Genomic DNA, 20,377 nt, shown 5'->3' on the forward strand with positions numbered 1-20,377 from the left:
CTGATTGGAAGTCCGAATTAGAGGTATCAGGTGTGAACCCACTGAGATAGAAGTGGCTGGAGAGTATTTAGATTAGCACCATTTTTCTCACCCCAAAGTGTGCAGTCTTCCTGAGCTTTAGGACCAGGGTCACTCTGAGCTTACAGTTTACCCTGCAGTTAGGTCCCTACCCAGCAGAATTCTAAAGCTTTTACATTTCATAGCTTGCACTCTGGTTTACAGCACCTTTACAAAGAAAACTGTTCGTGTAGATTTCAGAAGAGATCTCAAAGTAAGAACCATGGTTCAAATCACCCCGAACAAGAGGGGAATTGCTAGTAACTCCAATTGTTCCCACCAGCTCAGGTCCGCTGAAGAGGATATGCAAGCAGAAACGCTTCCAGACAGGACTTACAGCCTCCTCTCGTGCCTCCACTCTCAACCAGATGTCAAACAACTTCAGAAAATCTGGAAGTTTTGCAGTAGTGCTTTAGCAGTAGCACAAGAAATTCTCTTCTCGCAGGAATTCGTCATTTCATCACTGTGAAGGCTGACTGCTTGTATGCACTGCTCTGCTGTGTTGTTAAAGTCATGCTGGGAGCTGGTCATTCCTCAGCTCATATTTCCTACCAAAGCATATTTGGGTGACAGCATTCGATGGTTGAAACTGGTCAGCCCAATTAGAAGTTATTAATGGGCAATCTACATACTTTCTTCCCCAACTAGATGGCTATTTTAAGGAGAAACACCAAGAACTCCCAACCAAAACCCTCTGCAGCAGGCTAAGTAACACTGAAAACATTCCAATATGCAAACCAGGGAAAGGCACAAAGGAAGGAAAAGAGCAGCCGTGACTATGAATTTATGGAAGCAGTTACAGAAGTTCAGTGTGATAGCAACAAGAAAAATCACAAAAACAACTTAAAATTACTTTATTTTAAGTATATTAGCACAATATTTACAAAATTGTTTCATAATTCATAAATAAAAACATTTTCTTGGGTAAAGACTATAGATCTATAGATATTTAAAATGTCTATATATTTATATATACACATATACGTACACCCACAAATGGAAGCATACAATTATGAACAACTTTGGTCTGAAATTACTGGTGGGAAAAGGCTGGGTGTTATCAGTGACTTTTTAAATTCTCACTTGTATATTTGTACCCACATGAAATCCAGAGCAGACACCTTACCAACAGGATGGTGGGTTTCTCCCACCTCTGGGGCAATTGCTCCGGCAGCCTGTACACAGCCACCAAGCTTCTGTTTCAGTAACATCTAGTAACAGCTCGGCCTCATCCCACCATGACACAAACAGGTTCTACTGCAGTCTGCTTTACAGAAGTTAACATAAAGCTATTATACATAATGGTTTTTATAAGGCAGAGTACCACAATGTAATTCCAGTTGGTTTGTTTTTTATTCCTTAACTGCTCAACTTGCCAAAGGAGATCACTAGTTATAAACAGGGAGCTCTGCATGGTACTTCATCAGGTAAGTTCTTATTCTGAATTTTTAATGGAGAGTAATCTCCCTTCTGTAGGTAAAGATTGCTGTGATTATGGAAAAGTCTGTATCAAGACTCATACATAGGAGCTCAAGTCTTGTATGAATACTCCCACTGACAAACTTGAAGGTATGAAAGCAAGTGTAAACCACACACGCTTCTTAACTTTTTACCACATGAATAACCCTCTTTGCTGTGGCCAGTTCCACTGATTTTAGTGAGGGCTGGACCATAGGCTGCTTTAAGCTGTTCAATCCTGCAGCCCTAGCAAGAGGACTGTTTATGAGAGTCAGTGTTGTAAAATCAGATACCTCAATTTTATTTCGTTGAATTCTTGATGCAAGGTGTCTGCATCCAGACTTGGAGCTCAATATGCAGAGACCAGAATCTCTGCAAAGTGCACCCACAGTATGGATATGAACCTTAGTTCGTAACATCCAACTCTGAGACGTGCCAAATTACTCAGAATCTTTAAAGACATGGATTTTTTTTTTTACATTACTGTTTGGTAACAGCTTTCCAAAGTTTTAAATTGTTAGGAGGAGAAAACCATGTGTGCCTTTGAAAGGTACTACCTTAGTACAAAAAGGAGACAGCGTCAAGATTTCTACAAAGTATACATGAAGCCCAAGAGAAGCCAACTGCATTGGAACAACTCCCAAAACAGTTATAAAATGTGGTAAAATCTCATGGAATGTGCAAGTCCTAGAAAAAACGATTTTTAACTGTACCACTTACATATATACAGAAACTGAGCCTCCTCGCTTCTCATCAGCTCCTCCTACTTACTTTCTATTTTATCTATTTGTGATGCAATGGCAGCATCACAAACTTGGGTCAGAAATGAAATAGCTCCTGGTTTCCAAAACAAGATTTTAAAACTCTGTCAAATATACACTAAATAGGACAACTCCTATTTTTATGAAGCATCCATGACTTTTACAAATTCACTGAGTTAAGAAAGCCTGAAGTTGCTTCCAGTACCACACACCACACAACATGAACATACACAAGAACCACATTCAGCATGAAAATTACTAGCTGCTGTGCTCCATAATTCCAGTGCTGAATTAGGCTCCAACAGCTGAGCAGTTTCTCATCAAGAATACAGAAGAGGCACAGAGAACTCTCTCACTGGACTAAAATATTGGCCACCAGAGCACACAATGACTACTGTCCATAGAGAGGAACACTACTGTTTCGTGGAATTAGGAGAACTCAGTTAATAACTTAAGAAGAGCTGGGAGTAAACTTCATACTTATGCAACTTTGTGTATAAGCATTTTATTTTTTTTTATAAAAATTTTGCTGAACGTCAGAAAAGATGTATTTGTACAGTCTTGACTTCCTGCTTGTATCACAGACATATGACCATACCTTGCCCATGCACACAAATAAAGAAAACAATAGTCTAAATGGTATTGCAATCTGTGGGCCAAGCAGGCCCATTATCAAAGCAGTGATTAATGATAGTTTTTGAAAATAATACCACTAAGGATTACTGCAGGGAGACCCTGTAGTGGGCAAACAGTGCTTTTCATATGCTCACCCTCAAACATCCCACATATACCATAATAAAAGAAATAAAGATCACATGTGGGCAAACACACATTCCTTGCTACAGCTGCTGTGACTATAAAATTACCTCATTTATATCAAAAGCACTTTTGCCACACATGCAAAACAACTAGTTTCCTGAATTTCTTCTTGTTGAGTAGTGCATCTTCAAGGCCACGGTGTATCAACAACGGTGTACGTTTCACATATCACATTGCTCTGCAGATCTGTGAATTTAAAAAAAAAAAATAAATAAATAAAAGAAAGAAAAAAGAAAAGAGTGTTTGGGAAGAGCAGCAACATTTTGTGCTGCCTACCCAAGTTACAGCTTAAAAAATAACTTCTTGTTGGTTCGAACCTTGAAAGCACACTCAGCACTAACGTTGAGTGGTACGAACAGCAAACGATGTTTCAGCCTCTCTACAACAGAAAAGTAGACACTGTGCTGGAGCTCTGAACTGGAATCAGCTGTAGCAGCTCCCAGATTTAGCTGTCTGACCCATCCTGTCCTTACTCCTAACACTGGTTTACTTTCACATGCTATTTTGTAAGTTAGTGTGCTTCAGCATCTGACCCATCTGCCCCCTCAGTGTGTGTGAACTTTCAAGGGAAGGTTACGAAAGTGGATAGAGCTCAAAAGGTTCTTGCCTCCAGCTTGCAAGTCAGAGCCCTTGCCTTTGATCTGCAAAACCTTCTGTTATTTTTAGAAGCGATCTTTCAGGATAGAAAAAGCAGACTTCTAACCCTACCCTAAAAGTCAAAATGAAACAGATAATTAGTTATTCCTGTGCTTGTGGAAGCTGCACCTCAGCACTAGAACAGGTGGTACGTTGTTATAGGACTAAATGAGATCTAAGAAGAAACAGTCAACTTCTTTAAAATCGGACCTCCAAGCAAAACTCTGCCTTGTCCTTCAGCATGTCCTAACTGTTCGGATCCCATCCTTATCTCCCTTCTGGTCAGTTTTGAGTGCAATACACTGGCAAATATCTGTTTGTTTCCTGATCCCAAGCCACTGCCTTGAAAAACAAGCAGGACCTACCTTCCACTCCTCATTACACTAACATTTTATCAACACATTTAGGAGAAACCAATACAGCTGTTCTTTGTACTGCAAAAGTGCTTGTATTCCTAGTGGTTTAGAAAATAATCCAATGGTTGGAAGAATCATGTAAAAACATAAACACATGGTATTTGTGAGGAAGCCTGTTTTTAAAAATCAACTAATATACCTTTTCCCAATTAGGTCTAACTAGTACCTCATTTATTGTCACACTGTTAATTCATGCCTTCCAGAAGTGGCATGGTACAAAAATATTTCAAGTAAATTAACAGATTTAGAGTGACTTTACTCCTGACTAGCAAAACATCCTAACTTGACACGGGAGTACTATGCCAAGAGTCTAGTGATACCTCATGACAAGCTTGCTTAGTTTTCAGGAAGAAACCTAAGTACCAACGGCATCAACAAGTGCTCTTTTATCCTACTCCCATGAAAAGGAAATACAAATTCTGAACAGAAAAGGATCAATAAACTTTTAATTTTTAAACCTGAGCATCTAACCTAAAATTTAAGATCTTTAGTGAGAGCAATCTGGCCAGGCAAATTCTGTTACTCTTTGATGGATATGAGCTGCAGGAACCTAGAATCTTTGCAAACTTGGCTACCTAATTTACATAGCAATTTGGGGCCAAGGTAACACAGTCCATCTCATTTCATGGAGCATTATAAATTAGGAGTCTACATGTGGTAGATGTTGCAATCTTACAGGCCATTATAAAAATCAAAAAGGCCTAATCCCAGCATTAAGGACAGTTCAAATCAGAAGAAATCTTATGGTAGGCAAGGACACTGAAATACATCTTTGTTTACAATATTTGGTAGATCTTTAAACATACAGAATATCCAATGGGCAGAAGTCACAGTGTACCATTAGAAGATCAGAATTCAGGTTTGTCAAAAAGAAGTTGAAGTTATTTAAGCTGTTCTTAAATTTTATTAAGATGTGTTTCAGTTCTGTTTGCTTTTAAACGCTACTATCTGACCCTAAAACAAATAATAAAACTGAGTGAAATCTACTGCAATACAAACAATCTAACAAAACCCAGAAAATGTAAATAACATCTAAGTGTGTGTGTGTGTAGAGAAAGTCTACTTTCCTGTGAACTTCCATGGGAAATCACCAATTAAATACATAGAGAAGGCTTAGTTATATTAACATCAAAGACCACCACCAAAACAAAAACCAAACACAACAATCCACCACCAAGGAAACGGTCCATCCATCTTAAAAACTATATAAGCATAAAGGAAGCATACAAACTGTTTGAATTCCCTCATTTGATCAGAGACATACTATTTAATATTTCTGACTCATCCTCTTCACTGCTTAGAAATACACATTCTTCCCCTATGTATGATACAGAAAATATGTATTCTTTTTTCTCAATGAAATATAATCTGAATAGAAACAGCACCTGCACTGAAACCTGTCCTTCAAATTCTATCATATTAGTACAAACATCAAAATCCCCAAACACATGTTAATTAAAACAAGTATCTGGAGATATACTTGGACTTACCATCATTCTAACATCACTCCTTTTGCATCTTTAAAAGCCAAGCAAATGGATTAGTAATGAGCAAAACAGCAAGAAATGCTTCATAATTAATATTCAGATTAATTATAAAATTCAGGTTAGCACTTGCTACTACTCAGCATGCCAATTAGTGAACAGAATAGCAAAAAAAAAAAGATTTAAATAAAATTCAGAGTCAGCCCTTTCTCAATATTTTCCCCAATCTTAAGCACTATCAGAGTTTCCCAACACCATGTTGGAGTTTCCCCAACCCAAAGAAATACAGAAAGAACAGAGCGACAAGGATAGATTTTGCTATGATCCTAAGTATTCCACCAAGATAAATGCTTATGAAGAAGAATTAACATCAACTTTCAAGACCTGTGCCTCTTTTCCACTCAGAAGTTGAACTTTTTGCAAAGCAAAACGGATGGACATAATATCCTGGTATTAGATTTGGCCTAATGCAGTCAAATAATGCCACTGGCTAACAAGCACAGTAGCGTTAGAACAGGGAGTCTGGAGCTGCAGGCATAATTTTATCAAGAGATTAAACTCTTACTGACACATAGAAGCACAGTAGTTGACATACCAATCTGCCATCTCAGTGCTGTTGTATTGAGAGCTACAATTATTTTTTGACTTTTTTCCATAATTAATCCCTTAATTAGAAGATAAGCCTTGAATATCACCTACCATTTAGTGGTTCTTCTACAGCTTTCTGCAAAACATTTAAAAATATATATATGTATAAAAAGCCTTCATGTTTACTTCTGGCTCGCCACAGTTAAATTACTCTAATTGACATATACAGTAAGTAGTGATTCTATGAAAATGAAGAAAGCTGGACGTTAATAAAATTCACAACTAGGGTTCTGAAAAACATTACATTAACCAGTAACTGCATTCTCCAGGTTATTTTTTTCCCCAGAATGTATTTTATCTCCGATGAAATACCTGTAGGTGGCAGCAAAACGCATGCAGATACTACTTTCAAGCTCTAACACCTGATTTTTTTTTGTGATTTGATCGAAGGTTAGTAATAAAGCAGCATGACTGAAAAAAGACAGTAGCCATGCAATCAAGTGAGTGTGTTTCAAAAGTATTTCTCAAAAGGAAATACACCGCAGTTGTGTGTTTAGTCTGGTAGACAACCATCAGGAACAACACATGCAATCTACATAAATGTTAAGGATTAAAAAACATTAGTAACCCGTTAAGATGGCAGATTTCAAAATAGGCACCTTTTCCCCTCTCAGACTGAAGAAAATGTAAAGCAGTGTTTCGTAAGTGTGCCCCAGTGTCAAAATGAAGCACTTCAGTGTTGTTAAGTTTTCCAGAGTCTTTAGATTACACAGAATCAAAGTATGTTTTCAAAATAACTTCACACCTATTTGCTGCCTCAAAGTACAGCAATAGATGCTGAACAGCCCTTGATGGAAACGAGCCACATGTTAAAACACCTCACTTTTTTACTAGGTCCCCATAACTTCCAGAAGTTCATGGGCACAAATTATTGTCACCTGAATTCCTCTGTATGTGACCCTCCAACTAACTGCTATTTTCAGTGGCTGAGATTTCCAATTACCACTAAGCTTTAAAAATTTCTTTTGACCTAATTCTTGTCTCCAATTCAGAGAGTAACATGGTGGTCACTACTATGTAAGTTGTGGCTATTTCTTTATTTGTGAAATCCTTGCTGCAGAGTAAAGAGAAGAGCTCATGAAGAGAACAGAGTTCCATGATGTTTCTATTTCAAAGCTTATTTATAACCAAAAATTAAGTTTAAAAAGAGAAATAAATCTCCTCTTGCCCTGTTTGCTTCCATTCTCAAGTAAACATAAGTATGTCATACAAAGGCAAGATTGTGTTTTGAAAGAAGTGTATCTGTAATACACTTCTTGACTCATTTTTATAACAATTAAATTTGTGAACCTTTTTTTGTTCCCCCTCCGTGCTCTTAGATTCCTTTCACAAGTAAGAGACCAATCATCTGAAATACTGTTCCTTAAAATCAGAATAATGAGGAAAAAGCAAAGGAGAAAAAATAACAAATCTCTGCTGTCCTATCTGCAGGCAGCTCTCCTGCCCCATGGTTAGAAAACATCTTTCTTCAACAGCTGAGTCTCAGGCTATAGACTGAAGAAGAGACCTGGAAATGTGCCTCAAATGATGGCTGCCAGCCAAGAAATGGAGTGACAGTATTTGTCATGCTCCCCTGCTACAAGGAAATTTTACTGGTATTTTGCAGTTGTGCCTCTTTACTTGCTTCTGCAAACTCCAGAAATCGGGCAGTTCACACCCACAGATCACCAGGAAGCACTGCGTAAGTCTGTGAAAATTACTGCTTTAGGAATGATCCCTCTAGAATTAAAAAAACCTGACTGAACAGCCTTCTTTAAAAAAAAAAAAAAAAAACAAAACAACAAAGTGCTTTTCCATTTGTTCTGTGTTACCTAAAGACAGACATTCTGCTTTCAGATGGGCTTAATAAATTAAGCGGCATTACAGGAAAATAAGTAAAGACAAAAAGATCAAGACTACCAGCATCAATATAGCTGGGAATTCAATATTAAGTAATATTGAATTAAAGAATATTAAAGTGTTCTGGTGTAAAAGACCATAGGAAAACAAAAAACCAAACCTAAGTCCTTGTTATAGGCCACCCAGACGAAAAAATTTAATGGTATTTTGCACTCAGCTTAATGAAAAGCATTTTCATTAAGGTGAGCAGAAGGTCTTTATAAATCCATGTGAAAGTGCATTGTAAAAGAACACCAAACTTCCCTTCACATCCACCACCTTTTCGTGATAGCCCCTGAAACTCAATTTGGGCACAACAGTCAGAGTAGCCGTTAGGTAAGGGTGGCAATTACAGTACTATAGACACACTCAATAGGGACAATGAAGACCACCAACTCACTCCACATTAGACATCTGTTACACAGCCAGAACTTTTGCTTGCTACCAACCTGGTCTGAATTCGAACTAGTGAAGAAAGGTTCAGTATCTCACTACAATCCCCTGAGCCATCTAGTCACCCCAAATTTATTAATTTTAAGCTTACCCCTGGACGAGGATGATCTTTCATTCTGGAACCTAAAATAATTACAAAAAAATGACCAGGCAAATGAATAAATGTCATTATCAACCAAATAACGATATCTGATTGAGAAGCAACATACAAAAATCGAAGCTCCTGTTATTCAAAACTACATAATGTGAGGATCTGCAAATTCTTAAAGCCTCTAAGCACTCCTCTGTTTAGGAACTAAATAATCTCATCACATACAGCCTGTGAATTGTCTCACTCATCCATTCAGCTATAAAAATGAATTATGCTACACACTATTCTCTGTGATTACTTTGGTGTGCTGGAATCCACCCCAATAGTCACATTTGACTTCTTCAGCCAGCATAATCAAACTACAAATGCAATATTTATGCAGAACATTAGCACAAAGTTGTATAGATGAGTAGCCCGAAGCCAGTAAGTTACTTTTATCGTTGTAAAAAGGTTTGCTTCACGTCTGCCACATTTTTGACTCATCTTCATCTCTCTCAGACATCAAATACGAGGCACTCTGCCTTAATTTCTTCTTTAATAGAAATCCTCCTTGTCTATTATTTCTGACCATGCCCACACATGGTGTGCACATACTAAACCTGGAAGACTTCACAGTTCAGTGCAGACTACAGACAGGACTGACTTCATACACATCAGCTGGAGTGTGGAAGCAATGTAACCTTAACTACACGGTTCTGTATACAATCTAACAAGCTGTTTGAAGAGCCTTCAATGCCCAGCTTGAAACAAAGAGTCTCCCTGCTCTCAGACCCCAGCTGTAAAGTCCACATAATATTACACTGTGGTGTGCCACCACTCCAATCACACAGCACTACCATGGCTTTTGCTTACTTAGCAGGCGTGACTGGCTTTTTTACCTTTAAATTGCTCATCTTTTTGTGATCTGGTGAACAGACCAGTTCCTGAAACAAAGTATTGCTATACTTTGCTCCTGGCTTTTAAAATTAAATGCAAGAAAAAAAAAAGGATTCACTAAAATGAAAGGTGTGCATTCACATCATTCTTATTTTGACCTGCCCCTAAGCAGTGGAAATCACTAGGCAGATTTTGCTTCTTTAAATTTGCATTTTGATAAGCCTTTGTCTGCACCACCCCATAACCCACTCTACAGAACTCTTGAAATCCATTTGCTCTCTCCCTTCTAAGCTTCAGCTAGCCGGCTGTGTAACTGCAGAGATTAAACAGCAACATCCATCCTTCAGATGAAACTGAAGGATGAAGAAACCTGTATGTGTTGATCTCAAACCAGTTTATTATGATAAGCTGTAAATTTCTTTACTCAAGATCCCCCACACACTCTGTGAAACAAAGCCAATATATACAGGCAACTTTTCAGTAATTTTTTGAACTATGTAACTGTGAAATTGCACCTTATGTTCAAATAAACTGTGTCTACTTCTTGAAAAGTAAAACAGAAAAAATTGCTCTTCTGAATACTTAAATACTAAAAACCAAATAAAATATGCAGAATATTAGGTGCTACTTACCCATAATAAACACGTAAGCCAGACTAAGCAAATTTGCAATGGCCATAATAGCTAAGCCAGCAATCACAACAGACCCGTGTAATGGAGGACAGGCTGTTAAAAACAGGGTAGAATAAACTATCATCTGACACAATTAAAGCACAAACTTTTATTTTCATATATAACTAATATTAAAATAAATACACCTGATAAAACCAGACATGATTAATTGCTCTCTCAAAGCTATCCCAGAACTATTTCCCCATCTTCCTTTTTCTGTACACATTCTTTAACAATACAGAGGCATTCACTGATTGATCCTGCTAAGATGTACCCTTCTACTACAGTTTAGCTATTCTAGTGCCACTCACTGCAATTGACACATTCTTGTGTTAATTTTAATTTAAAGTCACATCTTCAATCCCAATTATTTTGAAGTATAACTACATTTTATTACAGAATACAATACTGTTACTAATTAAACAGAACTAAAAAAGGGAAGGGACCAGATCATGAGTTCTGAGGCAAGTCCACCACAGGTAACAGGAATGCTCCATGTTTACACAGATAGCACAGAACAGTAACAGGCTATTCAAACTAACCCTAGTTCTCCACAGAAACTCATCATCCTCTGATCCTTGTTTCCAGGGGCTTGAAGTCATCTCAACTATCTGTGAGCTCAACCTAAGATGAGCTATTTCTACTGACACATAAGGGTCAGTGAGCCTAATTTCCAGAAATACAGGTACCATCTACCTTGTATGACCTCTGAAAAGGTCACCCTGAAAAACCAGGAAGACTTTCCACTTGAGAGCATAAGAAAAACATTTCCCATTTTACATGACTCTAGGGCTTTACCAGAAATCTCCCATATGCTTAGTAACTACTGTATTTGACAACACTTGAATGCCCCTTACAAATACTTTTGTAAATACTAAACAATAAGCATAAAATTCAAATCACAACCCCACTGAAATTTCACCCAGAATAGACAAACCTTTAGAAAACACTTCAAGGAGAAAAAGTTTTTAATAAGTACCCCACCAAATCAATGGCTAAAATGGAGAATGTCTCTATGAAACAATATCAGGGGTTTAAAGTGCTTCCAATGAGCATGAGTATGTATTCTACTACTAAATATACTGCCAAGGATGCCTAGTCCTAAATTCACCCTTTTCTCTGCTGTGGGATTTTCTGGTGGGCAGAGGGGAAGGCAGGCAGGGGACAAAGGAAGGGTCAGAAGCAGGGATAAGGGGTATCACTGTATGTGGCGTTTAGTTGGTGTTCCTTCAAAACAGTGACTGGTTTTCAGTGCCGAAACAGAATGCCAGCCACAAACAGTCTTACAACAGTCCCAAAAATGCTTCCAAGTTTACTGCTTCTGCATTTGCCTCCTCAGGCTGTTTCAATGGCATTAGTTCCCTAGCAACTCAGTTATCAGTCACATACAAGCAGAGATTAGCACGGAATTTCTGATTTGTTCATTGAACATGAGAAAATTGTTATACTAGTTTAGTTTCTAAGTACCCCAGGCCTCAGTAAGAATAACACTCATAAAGCTTAATGGTGGTTCAGGTGACTCTTCAGGGAACTAACCGTTGCAAAATTAATTAACTTTTCTTTTTTAAAGCAACTGCTCATAAAATGCAGTCATGATGGATGTGGTCTTACTAATGAAACTGATACATGTGATACTACCTTTGGGCTATTCTTCTTTCACCAGATAAAAGAGCACAGTAAACCTAAAGTACATTTACAGAAGTTACTTGCTAACACTCAATGTAGTGAAGCCATTTTCACAGCATTTTAGTGTTACGCATAAAGAAACATCAGGTATAGATACAAGTAAAAAGACACTTTTACAGAACATAGATTTCTTACCTGAGACACACAGTGCAAAACCAACCACAGCAATTACATAACCAAGAATGTGCAAGCCTATCAGAGCAAATGTTGCTTGTGGTAGATTATCAAAAACTGGGAAAGACAAAGAGAAACAGAATTTCAATTTTTAAAGTTTAACTACACAGACACAAAAGGTAGGTCATCTATAGAAAGCTAGCAAACAGGTTCTCCTGAATTCCAAGCTCAGCCAGCCAGTGTGATAACAAAACTTACAAGTCCCTGCAAGTCACTTGGGGCTCTTGGATGTATACACAGACGCATAAACATTAATGTATATATAAATTTATAAACAAACCACAAGTAGAAAAAATGAAATGCATACAAACAAGTTAATTATTCATCCCAGTCCCAAGACCCAGGAAGGAAGAGCAGGAATCGCTCAGATGTCCCACCCCAAATCTCATTTTTCAAGAAGGTAACTTATACTTCTTCCCTGAAGGATCTTTGCCAAATAAATACAGGTTAAACATGTTGGTTTGAGATAGTAGGAAGGTCAAGAATCCAGGATGCTATTGTAGCATCTATTTATAAAAATGAAAGTAGCGTGTAGATCATGGGGGACGGGGGGGTGGGGGGAAGGAACTCAGTTTTATTATCAGTATGTTTTTGAGCTACTGAATAAATAAATGCTCACCAATTCCAAACATAACATATTGAAGCGGTACCAAAATCACAGCAGGGACTACAATCAGGCCAAGGCCAGCTTGATTCTGTGCAGTATAGCCATCTGCAAACATTTGTATGGAAATTAGTAAAACAAAAATATTTGACTGGAATAAAGCACAAAGCAACAAAAGTAAATCATCAGTACTGAGTTTTCAGGGTGCAGGAAAAAGAAAATCTCACTGAAGCACAAGGAGTCCCCCCCCTAGCCTCTAATATTCACCCAAAGTAGCAGGACAGAAAATAGAGATAAATTTGGTGTCTGTATCTCCCTATGATTATCTGAGGGCCTGACAACCACAATGCTGGTTCTCTTGTGTTCTATAATTATTATTTTTTTTCAGTTTAAAATTAGTAGATAGCAAGTAAGAAGTGGCACTAACTTCCATACTACTGCATGGAAGAGATGCACTGGTGCTCTTATTCCCTTAAACTAGGAAGGCAATTTTAATACACTTACCTTGGACAAAAAGAACAGTGCCTACAACAGCAGCAACTATGAAGATGATAACTGCAACAATAATGCCTGTCTTCTTCTGAGATACTGTTTCATATTTTAAAACTTAAAGACAAAACAGAGACAGAGAAGAAAACAATCAGACATGGATAATTCTCTCACTAAAATACACAGATTTTATGATTAGGACTGTTATCCTAAACAAAAAAAAAAAAGTCCTAAAAAAATCAGAACTATACGTATTACCAGTATTTCATTTGTTGTCTTTGTTTGATACGGTTAATACGGCTTATTCAGATAAATGAAACCTGACACTGGAGTTCTAGTAAAATTCTTCTTCCAACTTTCCATAAAATTCAGATGGTAAGTTACCAAAGTAACTCTGGGACATAGCACAGGTTAATTCAGGTAGATGCACTACTGACAAATAATATTACAGTGAATTTGTTACGCAGGTAAGTGTCAGACAGGGACTTAGAAATTACAGGTTTAACTCTCTTCCCTGTAACACTGTGTGAACTCAGATGTATCACCTCTGTCCCCAAGGGAACAGGATTCCGATCTCACCAGAATACTTTGAAGATGAGTAGGTATAGGATGACCTACATGTTCAGGTGTCGTAGACAAGACTAATTTTCAGTAAAACTGCACTGCTAAATAGCAGCCATCTCAGAAATGATTGATTCCAGTGGAGGGTTTCAAAGCAGCAGCACTTTAGTAGTCTTCAGAAAAGAAGGAACAGTACAAATACATCATCATAATAAACCGTATTTGTTTCTGACTTATACACTGCTAAAATTAAGACAAAAAAGGCAGCTCTTGCTCAAAGCTTGAAAATTAATATACCAACAACTTGGTACACGTTGAAATTGGTAATCACAAACAGAAAACAAATACTCTAGGCAATTTCAAAAAGAAAAGCATGGAGCACGTCCAGAATTAACATCCCACTTACATGCAGTGGCATTTTAAAAATATGTATTAGTTTTCAACCTCTGACCACGGATGGACCTTTGAAGAGTCACACAACACTTTCAGATGTTCATGAAAAGGGAATAAAGGAAATTATATACAGATGGCTGAATATGTATGTGATCACTATAAATCACACTGTGTGCAACTTCTTTCCATTTCTCAGGGACTCAGCTCTCAGCAGAATTTATTTATTTTTTAGAAGTCTACAAACTGAAAAAGGCTGAAAAAAAAATAAAAATCAGAGACTGATGTAACAAATTGCACCACAGGGAACCATCTGAAAAACTAGGACATAAAGCACACTCTACATTGCACAATACTGGGGACTAGTATAAAGCACATCTAAGGATGTCTGACACTGATGGGTGTATTGCCTCCGAAAACAGTAAATAAAATAATTAATGGCCATGTTAAATTATAACTCAGCCAGTCCTAAAAGACTAGTGAACAATTTTGTATTAAGAAGAAAACATCATCCTTCTCTAATACTGATTTTATGACTGTAAAATGAAACATGTTTCTGTTTCTAATGATTCAATAATGTTACGGTGAACCAACAGTGAAAAAAAGCTTCCTTGTTCTAACCAATGACAGTAGACATTATGAATTATATCCCACAGAAATTATACACATGCAAAAAAGCTCACAGTTTCCAAGAGTACTGGCAGCAGATACACCACCACATGGCAGAGCAGCTCTAAACACAGACCCTTTAGGCTGCACGTCATATTTTTGTCTATGAAGACATACACCTGTTAAAAATCTTAACCCCAGAAAGCAAGCCCTGACCTCCAAGCAAACAGAGCAGACTGGTCCAGATCCCACTGCTTAGGGCTAGACCCCTTGCAACAGAGGGCCTGTGTCCACAATGGCATGACTGTGGCACACTGAAGCACCAAGACCCATATTTTTGAAGAAGTCATATTCTCAGTTCAAAGGTCCCAAACTCTGCATATGCTGTGGCAGACTAGCGTTTTCATAGCTTGATGCCAGAAATGTACGCTATGTGTCCTGAAAGAGTGCCAGGCTCACTGAAAAGGAAATGGAAAGACTATGCAGCACGAAAGCTTGTAAGTAACACTGCTTATTATCTATCTTGATAATCATCTATCTTGAGAACTGTATACAAATTAACTCTCTCATGGTGTCAGCCGATTTGTGCCAAAACCAAGCCCAAAAATGACTGTAAGTAACAGCATGGATGATCAGGAGAGGATTCTAGAGCAAACCAAATGCCAATATACTTGACAAAGCAGACATACCACCTTTCTGTGTATCATCTGAATCAATTCTACCACACATCTTTTAGATGTAAGCACCATCTTTCATCTTACACAGATGGCTGTAGGTATACATGCGATTTTAAGATAAATCTTTAGGACAAATCATTAATTGCAAAGAATTAAAGAGTCAGTACTTACCAATAACACTTGACTGAGCCACACACAAAGTAATAACTAAGAACAGTAATGCTATGATGATAGCCCTTTCCATTAGAAGAAACCATGATCCTAGAGAACAAGCAAAGAAAAATGGTAGGAAGAAAACAAGAACTGAGGTTATTAGCTTTACATTTATTGCTCCTCTTCAGCTATGCTCCACATTGCTCAATACTGTACGTAATAGTTAGCAATTAGAGTTAAAATAGGCTAAGCAAGCTACGAATTCTACCTAAGTATTTTTCATTCTGATCTTGTGAGATAATCTATTTATTCTTCTTATTTACTTTTTTCCAGTACTTCTAGCTACCCTAACACTTTCCAGACTGGAGGACTTAACCTCCTCTAGAGCAGAAGATTATGTTTATGCTATTGTCTAGCAATACAAGCTAGTTAGATTGTGGTACTACAAACAACACAGTAGATCAGAAAAACAGTATATTTAGGCTAAGCAGGGAAGATATGAAAATTGATACTGAATGAAAAAAAAAAGATATTGATGCTTCCCCAGCTATTCTATTCTATCCCCAACTGCTGTAATGCCTGAGGAAATCCAGATGTGCGATAAGGAATACAGGAGCTAACCTTAATGAGAAAGAAACATTGCTTCGTTCGTTTTAGAAATCACACATTTCTAGATGTGTGATTTTAGGTCTTCCCACCATCATCCATTTAGCCTTTTTCCCCCTGCATCTTGGATGCCTTAGGCTGTTCAGTCACTCCTGCTGTAAGAGCATGTAAGCCACCTTCCAACATAAAATATCTCCACTGAACTACAAAATGCACCTGATTCTTGCATCTCTGCTCATAACTTCATTTAGACTCACTCAGTGGAATCCAAAGTCTTCATTTTTTACATTATACCTGCCACTGTTCCTCTGCCTGAACATTTGCTTCTAGAAATTTCTATTCATCATGAAGATGCATAAACCCTGCACTTACTCTCCATATTTAAAAGCTCTATATGCAGTTCCAGAAACATGGAATTCAGTAGCAACACCTCACAACTTTCAATGCCAAGTAAATACCCTTAAGACAGTTTTGAATTCACAAATTCCCCATCTTCTCCCTCTCCTCCTCCCGCAAGGGGTCACAGAAGATACTGTGGTTACAACATACATACAAGGCAATCACAAAATATACTAAAGGCAGATAAATGGAGGAATATCTGCCAACTTCCTTATTGCCAAAACAAGCCTAATTGAATGCATTGTTTAAAGGAAGCCCTTTTGCTTCTAACTTCAATGCACAGTTGCCATTCTGTATACAAGCCAAATCTTACAGGCAAATCCCAGCAGTGTTGTTTGATGCCATTGAGAATTACTAATGAGTTAGAAAGTATCTGCAAGCAGAAACTTAAGCAGCTTCACGTCCTCTGTAGCATTTCCAGATGACAGTACCAGGTATTACAAATAGCAAGAAGCTGTGAAGCCTGGTATGTGCTAGGACTTCAGCATGCAATATGGAACCACATATGGCCCAGTCTCAGAGTCTAAAAGCAGTTATGGTATGGGAATGCTTGCAATGCTGCTGGGTACATGCAACACGCAAATAAGAGAAACAGCTGAACACACATTTCTGGCAATACATTTCCCTTACTCTGGTGTTTTACAGCAGTAAACTCCTAGGAAAAGTATTACTTTGAGAGCCAATACAATGAAGTCAGTTCCAAACTATCAAGATAGACTTCCAGACATAAAGAAAAAAGCAGGAGAAGGTAGAAGAAGGAAAAGAGGAAGAGAAGGGGGGAAAGAGGAAAAGAAAAAAAACAGGGAAGAGAAAATGAGGAAAACACAAGAAAAAAAAGGAAATTTTATTGTCATTCTCCAGCGAAGATAACTGATCAGGAAAGAGCGTTTCCAAAGACAAGGGCACTGGCACAGGTCATGTTCCTCACTCTGCTATCCACTACCTAGGTGAAGCCAGGAATTCTGTAAAGTGAGATGGAGAATGGTTGGCTCTTGAAAGACCATCTTTGTGAAAAAAGCGACTGGAAGATAGTAGTGGCAGCATGAATTTGGTGCTCAGGAATGACAGAGGGAAGACTGGTACAGGATTTCCATTCCTCACTAAACTTTTTCAAAACTCACTTGCTACACGTTAGTCTCTTAGCTTATCAGCTCAAGAGTCTCTCTAGAGCAATGAGAACAAAACCCAAAAAATTATGCAGAAGAATTTAAAGAGAGAACAAGCGACTGTTTTACTTCCAGCTAAACCTTCAAACATCAGATTAAGTTTTACATTTCCTAACATACACTTTCAAGCTTAATGTGACCCTGCAACTATTAAATTCACCAACCACATATCTCCTTTGATGTTGGGGTATTTTCCTCGCCGCAACTGACAACTAGAAAACGAAATTAGAAAAAAATACATGAGTTTCCTGCTTTGTAGTCTTTATACAGCTTTCAAAATTCTAAACACAAAGTAAAAATAAAACAATAAAGCTTGCAAATGGAACCTGATCCTACTACATCCTCAAGTACTGTTTCCTCTTCTAGAGCTTAAAACTGAATGGCAAAACCAGTCCAATACGGTTGAGTAATGAAGAACTTTAAGAGAAGGGAGGAAACTGCCTATACCTCTTCCCCTGTTTCACAGTGTTCTAAGAACTGAATGATTTTGTAGCATCCTCACTCTTTCAGGGTCTGTGCTCCTCCCAAACCATCTCAGGATCACGTTTGTTTTGCAGCATACATGGTTAAGACTCAACTGTGAATTACACAGATGTCTGCAGCAGGACAGAAGTAACATCTCTTTGAGCTTCAAAAATATTATAACAAAAGCAAAAACTAATAGCAAGAACATCCTAGGACAATTCTACAGTGCTCGTGTAAGAATCCATGTGCTATGCATTCAGTGCTTCTGAGCAGCTTTCCAGAATCAAGAGGCAAGGCTCCTGTGCAGAACAGATAAACACCACAGATCCATGTTGAGTGAAACTGTCACTTCTGCAGAACACTAGGCAGACTGAACATGCACAGCAGATCCCATTATTCAATAGCTGGGGAGCCAGAGCACATGGGCTGTGTCTGACAAGGTAAAACTGCTCACTGAATGAGAAATGTATCACTTAGTCACCATTACTTTACACATCGCCTTCTGAAGACGACATTTAATGCTAGACAACCATAACAAGTTACCATCTAGTAGTAGCAACCTCACTAGAAAACTGCCTGTCTTCAGATCAAGTTTTAGAGTTCTTACACAGAATTCCTATCAGTTCTGCTTGTATTTTTTCCAGCATCACTGAAGATTCCAAGAAGCAATTCTTCAAAGAAAAGACCTCTGCAGCCACTGTGATGGTCATATTCACGCCAGTGTTATATTAAGAATACGTTTCAGTATGTAAATGATCTTTACGTGTTATTACAGAATGGAAAAATGTGTTCAGATCTTTCCCCACAGAAGCACTCCTCTATATCCTAACACAAAATAACTCATGTTAGCGTTCAAGTTAGAAGGCTTGGGTGGTACTTTTTTTCTATTTTCTATTTCAAGTAATACATTGACATATTCATCATTTTTCTCTTTCCTGTAAGATTTTGCTTATTTTCTGTACCAACAGGTTCTAAAACAATAGCAGGCAACTCACCTGAGTGGTTTCTAAGTTCAATTCTTGTTTCTCCTTCTCTGCTCAGTTCTAGTACTTCACAGCTGTAATTTCCAACAGCTGCTTCTGCACCATTAAGCACTAGAGAGGCAACACCTTTGGGTAAATCTGCCCGAGATAGTAAGTCGGCTGATTGAAACTCTGGATCTCTGAAAACCTCCTGTTTTTTTCCATCAAAAGAAAAAATTATTTTTCTTTGTTTTTTCCACGTCACAAACATGACATTTGCATTGTTCTCCTTCAGATTAGTCACATAGCAAGGTAAAATGACAGTTTTATTACAGTCAGTTCTTTCAACAACATCTGTCCCACTAAGTATCAACTGGGCAGAACCTAAAAAGAAACATGAAAATTGACACATTCAGAATTATTTCTTAATATACAATAGAAGAAAGAAAAAATAATTGCAACACATGACTTGGGAAAACAAAACAACCTCTCCAATAAAACCACACAGAGAGAGCCATGTTTAAGGAAGTAACAGAAGGAAGAAAAAACGCGTTATTATTAATTATATAATTACTCTAATTTTGCCACAGCCTCCCTACACAGACTTAGCCATTCTCACATCTATTTAATGTATAGATACCATAGACTACCATAAATTTTTAAAAAGAAAGAAAATAATAATAAAACTTTGGGTTGCCACTTACTCGGACACTTTCCCTAGAATGCCATAGGCAGAAATACTGCATTAAGGCCTGGTTTCTGCAAAGCATACACATAACGTTAACCACAGGTTGTCCCATTGATGTTCAAATCTTTGCTGATCTCAGGGGTATCTAAAAATGGAGGTCCAGGCATCAGCTCCACACAAGCATCTTTTACAGTTCTTCAAGGAAAAAATTCTACTTATACACTTCTGAGAGAAGGCTGGCAGGGCAGCTCAGTCAACAGAGGTTTGTCATTTGTTCCTTCTTATCTCTGAAGGTGGAGCCAAATGCCCATAGGTTTAGATCATTCCTTGCAAATTCTCTCTTTTCCTTTCTGATGGAGGAGGTGCACACACAATACCATATATTAAATAAGATCATCACTTACTTAGTATTTGAGCACATAGACAATAGAATTGAAAATGGAGAATTTGTAACAATAAGCGACCTTTATTATACATCACTGTAAGCAATACTAATAACA

General features: G+C 37.8%; 1 protein-coding gene across 1 annotated transcript; it reads right to left on the reverse strand.

Moving 5' to 3' along the window:
* Positions 1 to 3,011: 3,011 nt before the first annotated feature.
* Positions 3,012 to 19,565, reverse strand: CD47 (CD47 molecule). Its single transcript, XM_010015308.1, has 10 exons — positions 19,223 to 19,565; positions 17,927 to 17,974; positions 15,610 to 15,699; positions 13,217 to 13,318; positions 12,728 to 12,820; positions 12,070 to 12,165; positions 10,210 to 10,302; positions 8,702 to 8,733; positions 6,331 to 6,355; positions 3,012 to 3,281 (listed from the first exon to the last, which is right to left on the reverse strand). Exons 1-10 carry the CDS (start codon positions 19,458 to 19,460, stop codon positions 3,223 to 3,225), a joined length of 876 nt encoding a protein of 291 aa, XP_010013610.1. The 5' UTR covers positions 19,461 to 19,565; the 3' UTR covers positions 3,012 to 3,222.
* Between the last annotated feature and the right edge of the window lie 812 nt (positions 19,566 to 20,377).

This window comes from Nestor notabilis, unplaced genomic scaffold (genome assembly GCF_000696875.1).
Source record: "Nestor notabilis isolate BGI_N333 unplaced genomic scaffold, ASM69687v1 scaffold8780, whole genome shotgun sequence".
Classification (NCBI taxonomy): Eukaryota; Metazoa; Chordata; class Aves; order Psittaciformes; family Psittacidae; genus Nestor; species Nestor notabilis.

Excerpts from the sequence above, each read along its gene's own strand:
- CD47 (XM_010015308.1), bottom strand. The coding sequence starts at position 19,460 with ATGTTTGTGACGTGGAAAAAACAAAGAAAAATAATTTTTTCTTTTGAT. Across the intron at positions 12,821-13,216 it reads CACTGTTCTTTTTGTCCAAG|ATGGCTATACTGCACAGAAT; the intron begins GTAAGTGTATTA and ends AAATGTTTGCAG. Across the intron at positions 3,282-6,330 it reads TGTAGAAGAACCACTAAATG|ATCTGCAGAGCAATGTGATA; the intron begins GTAGGTGATATT and ends TTAAATTCACAG.